General features: G+C 38.4%; 1 protein-coding gene across 1 annotated transcript in view; it reads left to right on the top strand.

The window, feature by feature from the left end:
• The first annotated feature begins 347 nt into the window (after positions 1-347).
• The window catches only part of LOC136241906 (1-phosphatidylinositol 3-phosphate 5-kinase-like), a 99,420-nt gene continuing 89,088 nt past the window's right edge, over positions 348-10,679 (top strand). Inside the window, exon 1 of the mRNA XM_066033293.1 lies at positions 348-680. Within this exon, the coding sequence (XP_065889365.1) occupies positions 387-680 (294 nt within the window). The 5' untranslated portion in view covers positions 348-386. The remainder of the gene's footprint in view (positions 681-10,679) is intronic.

The following is a 10,679-nucleotide window of genomic DNA, read 5'->3' as shown; positions in this document are numbered from 1 at the left end:
TATTTCAAGGGGGGGTGGGGGATTTTCACTTTTTCAAGAAATTTTATACCTTTGGAACAATTGACTTCTATATTACATAATTATTAGGTAACTTCTGATTTATCAATGAGTTACCTGATCCACACTTCATCAAGTAGTGATGAGTTACATGTAGATGATATGGGCTGATGGGTTCATAGATATTGTAGATATATCTAAACCATAGATAGTACTTAGTAGAGAGCGCTTGCGAAAGAAATAACAGTTTGTCGCTAATTAAAAGGTTGAGAGATTCGTCAACATCTGCTTTGTACGGCTGGTAGTCTTAGTCTCGTGCCGCAGTGGGTGGGGTCATCTAGGCACGAGACTACAAACACAGTAGTTCCATTTAGCTAACACCACAAAAAATGAGCAGCGATAAATTGACATGGTTTGAACCATTTGCGGAGACCAGTGCTGGTAAGGATGATAATGAAAGCCCTGGATTGTTCAGACGGTTACTAAAGCGACCACAACGAGCCTCAGTGCAGATTGATGAGCAAAAACGAAGCGTCAGATTTGAGAAGTCCTCAGAAAGGTATTCTACCACTGAAGTAGAGTCGGTAGTCAGTGACGAAACAGAGCACGATATTGTGTATGCATCTCCTCCACGAACTCTGTCTAATGTCATTAACAGAATAGACACGATCGGACGAAACAAGGTGAGTGCAGGCTAGTATAACTGATGCTTTCCCGTATATTCTCTGTAGTGATAAATTACGGGGGTGAGATACTCCTTGTGGTGGTCCCTTCCCTATGGTAATTTGGTGGATTTGGCCAAGCAAAGTTGATTCACAGTGTAGGCCACTCCAAGAAAATTCAGTTTCCCATTTCCCGCCCGCATGCAGATTCTCTTCCCTCATGGTCATTCATTATTGCTGTCAAGTGAACATTTTATTCATTATTTATCCTGTGATTGCATAGCAGTAACTAGTTTAGCATTCAGAAAGTCCATTTAGCCAGCTTTGTACTGTTTAGGTTCTCAGTTTAAATATTTCTACTGTATTCTTACCTGTAAGTTAGTTATGAATTTCGAAAATTAGTGGAAATATCTATAATGAATAATGGATAATGAACCGCCCACCGGTGTGTATTTTTGAGGTCAATGAAATGGGAAACAAGGAATTTTCTTGGAGTGGCCTTATTGTGAATGGTTAAAACAAAACATAAAGGGGCAGCTGGTCATTTTCATTATATGGGGACTGAAACGAGCACAGCAGGTACTTATAAACTGTAATTGATAAGCAGAGAGTAGGGTCTCAAGACTAGACTGAAATGTGGCATACTTCAGAAGTCATTGCTGAGCTACATTTCAGCTGATTATAAGTTTTATCCATTGATATAGTGTGGCCACTGCAATTTACACAATAATAGTAGCTACAATGCTACTAGGTAACTGTGATACTACACAGAGTCTCTTTGAGTACTAAACTGTCTGGTAGGTGGTATAAGCAATAAAGTACCTGGCACTTTTGTATCTCAGATTGTGAGATATTCATGCCGAGTAAATCGTAGGGTACAGTAAAGGCAATAATATCTGTACATAGCAGGATATTTTTGAGATGCGGATTGTCACCCGCAGGGGAGATGTTTGCTTTTATAATGCTCAAATCATACCATTTTGATTGAGCTGTGAATATTATTGTGAGGGAATCATGGATAGCTACAAAATTACACTTTCCGCTCTTGATGTTACCGTACCTGACTGTTCTATTAGAGTACTTGGCAGCTATATCTCAATCGTACGAAGTGAAAGAACTGAGGACGTATCTACTCCTCTGTCCTTACTCTACACGTAATTTAAGATGTCACATGATAAAATAATGATAATGAAAAGAATCTTGCAATACCATGTGGGCAGTGACGATAAACTGTAAATTAACTTTGCCTGGCCTTATACGTGGAGGTTTGCACCCCTCCTATGATTGCCTTTTAGTTAAACTCATCTATACTGTCAAGTGAACGGTAGTATATACTAGGGTGAACCAATGAGAGGTTTTGCCGATTGGCAGATAATGAAACTCACATAATGGCCTATACTAATAACTGATCCTATATTTATGTTAACCAGAATCCTGTACATATTTGTGACGCTGCCATTTTAAAACTTTATTTTCAAGGGTGTCAGAGTAGGTGTGACTAGTGAGGCCAGAGCCGTACCACTTTTTGGATGGAAGTCTTTCAAACTTGATGAAGTCAAAACTAAACTTGATGAAGTCAAAACCAAACTTGATGAAGTAAAAACCAAACTTGATGAAGTAAAAACCAAACTTGATGAAGTAAAAACCAAAAGGTGCAATAATAGCATTTATTTAATGGCAACAATTGACAGAAACAAGGGGTATATCTAACCTGTTTTTCACTCAAAGCAGCTTCATGTCGACATCGTTCGTGTTAGGGGCCTCTAAAATTTATTACTGTTATATTTCTGCTTCTCTTTGTAGCTATCATTGATTTCGTAATCAATAAACTCAAGTGATAAGTTTTCAGATTCAAACAGTGGAAGTGCTTTTTGGCAGTGTCCAGTTATATCTTGGATTTGTTGAGTGAGTACTGGCAAGTAGAGGTAGCAGAAAGTGACAGAGAAAAGATGGCATTTACCACCCATGAAGGCCTCTATGAATTCAAAGTAATACCATTTGGCTTATCCAACGCCCCCCGCCACATTTCAGAGGTTGATGGATCAGGAGTTTACTTAGGAAATCTCATGTAAATGTCAAATTCTGAATAGTGTAGGCCATGTGTCCTTGACTGGAAGTCTCAGTGCTTAGTTTATCTGGACGACATTATAGTATCATTAAACACTTGTTTGGTAGCTAGCTAACTGGCAGTGCTAGCTACAGCCTCCAAAGAGCGTCTTGAAATGTTCAATTTTCCTGGGAGGAGGGCATTCCCTCAGACTTAGCCTTTACTTTTACTCTGATGTCCTTGTATTTGGCTGATTATCAAGGTCAGTAGAAGTTTATCAAGTAATTTCTGATATAACAGAGAAATAATGTTGGTATCCTTCAGATTTAACAACCACAGAAGTTTATCCTGGTGGCTGCTTGTTAACCTTTGAAATTCCCTCCCCTCGAGGTATATGGGTAATAGGGGACGTGACACATTTAGGGGAAAAAAACTTGTCCCCACTTCCTAATAAGGTATTCTTTTGTGCACCAATGGCGGATCCAGGATGGGGCATTTGGGGCAAATGCCCCCCCCCCCTTCAAGAAATTGCATACAAGATCGAGATACTCTAATAGAGCAGTCAATTACTCTAATAAAGCAGTCACAATGTTCATTAAACAGTGCAGCTTACTTATGAAGCTATAAATAGGATTTTACATAGCATACGTGATATAATATATTTGGTAAAGGATAACTAGCTATTATTGTTGTGACCTTTTTTTTTTTTTTTTTTGGTCTTCAACTGTTTTTCAGCAAGGTGCCCCCCCCCCTCTTTTCAAACTCTGGATCTGCCCCTGTGCACTATGTAATGATAGTGTTTATCTCAGCGATCCTAGTGGTGGGGTGAAAGTCCCCAGTTAAGTACATATATATGTCATGGAGCAGGCAGCTGATCATAGAAAAAAAGTAGTGAAACAGAGAAGCTATAATTAACACCTCGATATGGTTTCATTGCATGATGAAGATGACATCAAGCCTGATTGAAGATAAAAGGAAAGAAAAGGCACAGAGGGCACACACTCGTCAGCACCCAAAAAGGCACATCCACTGGTGAGTTTACTATTGTGGCGTAAAATGGTGGCCGTGTGCTGCTTTGTTTGGCCTCCAGCCTTGTGACTGTAGTCACTGGCAGGCAGGCTGGCAGACGAAAATTCAAGTTTGGTGATTTAAAAAAAAATCTATATGTAAGTGTTTTCCTTGTTTTTAAGAATGCTAGTGCCTTTTTTGAAGCCACACAAATGTTGTTCTTTTACCTTTGATATAGGCAAAAAGGAAGCTACAGGAATCTAAACTACTGCTTCGAAGACTGACCTAACTTTCTACTGTACAGAGACCAAAGTATAAGATTGCATGACAGAAAATTAATCATGTGTGTTGGTTACATATCAGCTTGCGTTTGCATGTGTTTTCAAAACTATCACTTACTTTCATTTGCTCAACTGTCACTCTTGGGCACCCAGACGATCATTTTCGTGATGGTTTTCAAACGAAACAGGCTGTTTCTTAGCCAATTTGTTTGGCGCAAACACGGCCGCCTAACACAGTTACTTTGAGTATGTGTAATATTTCAACCGACTTTATGCTACAAAATTTACACAGACAGTTACAAAACTAAGGAAGTCAGTCCAGTTTCTGCCTGAACCAACCCAACTGAGTTCGTCAAGACTGGTCTTCCAGCAGAAGAGTGGGAGCCTTTTACACATCTGATGGCAGAACGTAACAGTGAGAATGACAGGCAGCAACGAAGCCACCCCATTACAGTAGCATAAGTGTTGGACTACTTCTCATGTAGCAAGGATGCTAAGTGTTTGTAGAATGTGCACGTGGAGGTGCGACATGCACACGTGAGCGCATATGTTTTGTACAGGGAAGCTATTTTGTGGGGTTATCAATGAAAATATGTGCCAATCGAACTCTTTTCTTATACTTAATTCAACAGTGAATTCAACCCCATTCAACCCCATTCAACCCCATTCAACCCCATTCAACCCCATTCAACCCCATTCAACCCCATTCAACCCCATTCAACCCCATTCTACCCCATTCAACCCCATTCTACCCCATTCAACCCCATTCTACCCCATTCTACCCCATTCAACCCCATTCAACCCCATTCAACCCCATTCTACCCCATTCAACCCCATTCAACCCCATTCAACCCCATTCAACCCCATTCAACCCCATTCAACCCCATTCAACCCCATTCAACCCCATTCAACCCCATTCAACCCCATTCAACCCCATTCAACCCCAGTGGTTCAGTTTTAATATACACAGCCTATTGGAGGAACCATCACGTGATGAATAACTAACCGTATGAAATAAAGCCAAGCAGCAAGTTGGGAAGAGAAAACCAGTGAAAATCAACTGCACAAGTGTATAAGTAGCTTTGCAGTTCATCAAATCATGTCTATACAGATTGATTTTCCACAAATTTACCGTTTGAAGAATGCAATTACTGCGAATTCTTTTCAATAGCGCTTAGTTCGTGTCGGACCTCCTCTGGAATGCACATGATTCATCAACCATTGCTCCTGTGGCAGAAAAAACTAAAGGTGTGAATGTGGCATGTTCTCGTATCCTTGCTTAATATTGCAAATTATGATTTAACAGCCGCCTGTGGTTATGTGGGTTGTCCCTTGAATGGCTTCAAGAACCCGCTAGCACCCTTAATGCTGTTTTTGATGTTAGATGGACTAATATTATTCCATAAAGATGATTTTTGTCATGTAAGATGTCTCTAGGATGATTTTTAATGGCGGCATTTTTGGTGGTGCGCATCATTTTTGGGGAGATCCCTACTTAAGCAGTAGTACCATATAGTAGTACCATACAGTAGTACCGTACAGTAGTACCATACAGTAGTACCATACAGTAGTACCATACAGTAGTACCATACAGTAGTACCATACAGTAGTACCGTACAGTAGTACCATACAGTAGTACCATACAGTAGTACCAAGAGTTAATAATAAGAGAGGAGAGTGTCTAACGCCGTATAGTCCTGTAACAGATGATTGCGCAGAAGTTAAATGGCTTCTTTTCCGCGTAACGACAGACTGGCTAGTATATTTTCGCATTTAACCACAAAGGCTATCCCAGACACAAGGGCGTGCGTTCAATTCGATGTTCAAGTTCACCACGAAGAGCATCGCTCTGTTGCGTAAAGAAGTGTGGCTGTTAACTCGAAGATAACTCTGGGGGAGAGCATCTGAGAAACCAATAAACACTGAACCAAAGGCGGAGTATCGCTTCGAATTTTCACTGCGTCGCCATGTTACCCTACCTTTAAGCATTCTTCAATTGAAGGAGCACTGTTCCCTGTACATACACCTCTGTCTTTAGTTCACTCTTCGAATATTCTCGAGGATTCATCACGGTGCGGCTAAACTAATTGCGGTAAGGAAACGAACAAATACTAGAAGCCTGTACGTTACACGGAAAGGAAGCCGTTTAACTTCTGCGCAATCATCTATTACAGGCCTATACAGCGTTAGACACTCTCCTCTCTTATTATTAACTCTTGGTAGTACCATACAGTAGTACCGTACAGTAGTACCATACAGTTTATAGTACTGCATATATAGTAGGGACAGCAAAGGTGTGGGCGTGACCTGTGATATAATATAACTAAAAAACCTGCCTCGATTTTTCCTCGCGACATCATGATAGTATTGGTTGGGTAAAATTAAACCCAAAAAGTGTCTTCAGATTGACCCGAAATGTTTCTGTCAAGTTGCTACAGAACTATTATTCAACATATAATGCCTACTTGCCTGCCTGCCTGACGCCTTCAGTCAAGCGTAGCAGAAAAATGGCTGCAGCTACAGCCCTAATTCTTTCACAGAAACGTTTCTAATTCAATGAAGAAAAAAACCTTTGCTGTATTGATAAACATACAATGCTTGTGTTATTGTCTTACCTTTTATCCTTCTTTACTATGGCCATCAGTCAAGGCTCTACCGCTGAGTGTTAATAGACTACAGTAGGGCTTCCATATATGGGTGTATATTGCATCAAACTATTCGAATATACGTGGTTAGTTTAGCATTGCATCAAACTATTCAAATATACGTGGTTAGTTTAACATTGCATCAAACTATTCGAATATACGTGGTTAGTTTAGCATTGCATCAAACTATTCGAATATACGTGGTTAGTTTAGCATTGCATCAAACTATTCGAATATACGTGGTTAGTTTAACATTGCATCAAACTATTCGAATATACGTGGTTAGTTTAGCATTGCATCAAACTATTCGAATATACGTGGTTAGTTTAACATTGCATCAAACTATTCGAATATACGTGGTTAGTTTAACATTGCATCAAACTATTCGAATATACGTGGTTAGTTTAGCATTGCATCAAACTATTTGAATATACGTGGTTAGTTTAGCATTGCATCAAACTATTTGAATATATGTGGTTAGTTTAGCATTGCATCAAACTATTTGAATATATGTGGTTAGTTTAGCATTGCATCAAACTATTTGAATATATGTGGTTAGTTTAGCATTGCATCAAACTATTCGAATATACGTGGTTAGTTTAGCATTGCATCAAACTATTCGAATATATGTGGTTAGTTTAGCATTGCATCAAACTATTCGAATATACGTGGTTAGTTTAGCATTGCATCAAACTATTCGAATATACGTGGTTAGTTTAGCATTGCATCAAACTATTCGAATATACGTGGTTAGTTTAGCATTGCATCAAACTATTCGAATATACGTGGTTAGTTTAGCATTGCATCAAACTATTCGAATATACGTGGTTAGTTTAGCATTGCATCAAACTATTCGAATATACGTGGTTAGTTTAGCATTGTATCAAACTATTCGAATATATGTGGTTAGTTTAGCATTGCATCAAACTATTCGAATATACGTGGTTAGTTTAACATTGCATCAAACTATTCGAATATACGTGGTTAGTTTAGCATTGCATCAAACTATTTGAATATATGTGGTTAGTTTAGCATTGCATCAAACTATTCGAATATACGTGGTTAGTTTAACATTGCATTAAACTATTCGAATATACGTGGTTAGTTTAGCATTGCATCAAACTATTCGAATATACGTGGTTAGTTTAGCATTGCATCAAACTATTCGAATATACGTGGTTAGTTTAGCATTGCATCAAACTATTCGAATATATGTGGTTAGTTTAGCATTGCATCAAACTATTCGAATATACGTGGTTAGTTTAGCATTGCATCAAACTATTCGAATATATGTGGTTAGTTTAGCATTGCATCAAACTATTCGAATATACGTGGTTAGTTTAACATTGCATCAAACTATTCGAATATACGTGGTTAGTTTAGCATTGCATCAAACTATTCGAATATACGTGGTTAGTTTAGCATTGCATCAAACTATTCGAATATACGTGGTTAGTTTAGCATTGCATCAAACTATTCGAATATATGTGGTTAGTTTAGCATTGCATCAAACTATTCGAATATACGTGGTTAGTTTAGCATTGCATCAAACTATTCGAATATATGTGGTTAGTTTAGCATTGCATCAAACTATTCGAATATACGTGGTTAGTTTAACATTGCATCAAACTATTCGAATATACGTGGTTAGTTTAGCATTGCATCAAACTATTCGAATATACGTGGTTAGTTTAACATTGCATCAAACTATTTGAATATACGTGGTTAGTTTAGCATTGCATCAAACTATTTGAATATACGTGGTTAGTTTACCAAACTATTTGAACACATGTGGCTCAATGGTTTTCAAAGTTGGTAGTTGATATCAGTCAGTGAGAGCAACTCGTGGCGAACTAACCACGTGTAAGTCAATAAATATAGTTTAGTAACAGCGCTAAAACTGAGTCGGATCTTGTTTTACAGATTATCCGGGTCTGACCTGGATTGGATCACATGTTAAACTATTTAGTGTAATGATGTGGACGTGTATTAATATGTCATAGCGTAGTCCTGCTTCACGCCCACTTATGTAAATTACTGTCCGTAGGCATATGGTAGCCACGCCCATTTATCAGTCTGTAGGTATGCACAAATCCACGTCCGTTATTGTCTGCAGACTTATGTAGAGCCACGCCCACTAATCAGTTGTTATTGTTTGAGTCATAATCTAGTATATAGTACTGTCGGTGTGATTAACTCTATTATAATATTGTGACTGGTTTGTGAAAAGCAGGTTATTTAGTAGTCATGAGCTTGCAAACAGGTTCACAAACAAGTATAAGAAAAATTAGGAATTTTAAATAAAAATAGAGTAGGGACAGTGTATAGTGCTGCAATAAAAAGTACTGAAACAAGCTGGATTGGAGTAGTACGTAATGTCCTAATACTGTAAAACAGTAAGAAGTGAATATCCCTACTGTGCTACACTCAATGCACAGTAGGGATATTCACTTCTTATTGTTTTACAGTATTTGGACATTACGTACTACTCTGATCCAGCTTGTTTCAGTACTTTTTATTGCAGTACTATACACTGTCCCTACTCTAATTTAAAATTCCTAATTTTTTCTTATACTTGCATTGTTGATCAATTCCAGCTATATAGCAATCTGTGTGGCGCCTCTTTTTTATAAGTAGCACAAAATCAACTTGTTTTCTATGATCCTTAATCAAACTTAGAATTCCTAATTCTCCTTTACTTGTTTGTTTACTTTTTTGCAACAATGTTATGACTGGTAAACCCATGGATACCACATCAAAAGAAAGGATGGCACCAGAGTTAATGTTTTCGTCTAAACATGTGCCCCAGCTATCAATTATTGTGAAGTGGCCATTACACTTCGCTTTCAGCTATGTTCAGCCCGTTACACAGTGTTACATAGTGTTACATAGTGTTACACAGTGTTACGCAGTGTTACACAGTGTTACAAACAAGTAGGAGAGGTACCTCTGTAACCAATTTAGTCACCACGGAAAATGCTGACGATTTCCATTTACAAGCGTATCATGCTAGTTACCGTGTATCAACTCCATGGGCTGTCAGCGAAAAGAACTGTGACACAAAGGAGGACAAAGGTAAGACCATGATGTGTGTATTGTACATACTGCGGTATGTCAAAGGCACCTGTTGGGCTGAAGTGACATTAAACACTACGCTTGTCTGAAGGCATCAGTCAGTCAGTCAGTCAGCAGAAAATTCCATTAAATATAAAAATTATACTTTGAAGTATTTTGGACCACACTGAAAGCACTTCAGAGTATGTCTAACCAATACTACCAGGGATTGTGAGACTGGTTTGGTTATGTCTAACCAATACTACCAGGGATAGTGAGACTGGTTTGGTTATGTCTAACCAATACTACCAAGGGATAGTGAGACTGGTTTGGTTATGTCTAACCAATACTACCAGGGATTGTGAGACTGGTTTGGTTATGTCTAACCAATACTACCAGGGATAGTGAGACTGGTTTGGTTATGTCTAACCAATACTACCAAGGGATAGTGAGACTGGTTTGGTTATGTCTAACCAATACTACCAGGGATTGTGAGACTGGTTTGGTTGTGTCTAACCAATACTACCAGGGATTGTGAGACTGGTTTTAGGGTGATATTTTCGGCCAAATCTCCATGATCTAGTACTGTATGATAATTTACAAAATAAAGTAGGGATCCAAGCGATAAAAACATGCAGTGAAACAAAGAGATGACTTATTTTGCTCAATGTCAAAATAGGGATTTTCCCACAGGGCTATGTTGTAATACCATCATTCATCTTTTGTTTCAATAGGTTGTAACACTAGGATCTCTATTTTTTAAAAAACAATTTTCAAATACATTTGTTTTTGTTATACCATATACTTGTGACTGTTCTATTAGAATATTGAACATTGCTGTTGTATTAGGGTGACTGCTTTATTAGAGTATCTCGAGTGGACCTAAGATGACTAGCCTATGTGATATTTTCAAGGGGCGTGGTCTTTCCATGCCTTCTCTTCATTGCGCTGCCAATAAGAGGCATGGTTGATATAACTGATCACA

This window comes from Dysidea avara, chromosome 12 (genome assembly GCF_963678975.1).
Source record: "Dysidea avara chromosome 12, odDysAvar1.4, whole genome shotgun sequence".
Lineage (NCBI taxonomy): Eukaryota > Metazoa > Porifera > Demospongiae > Dictyoceratida > Dysideidae > Dysidea > Dysidea avara.
Note: the sequence above shows the minus strand (reverse complement) of the source record. Positions and strands in the feature narration are given on the sequence as shown.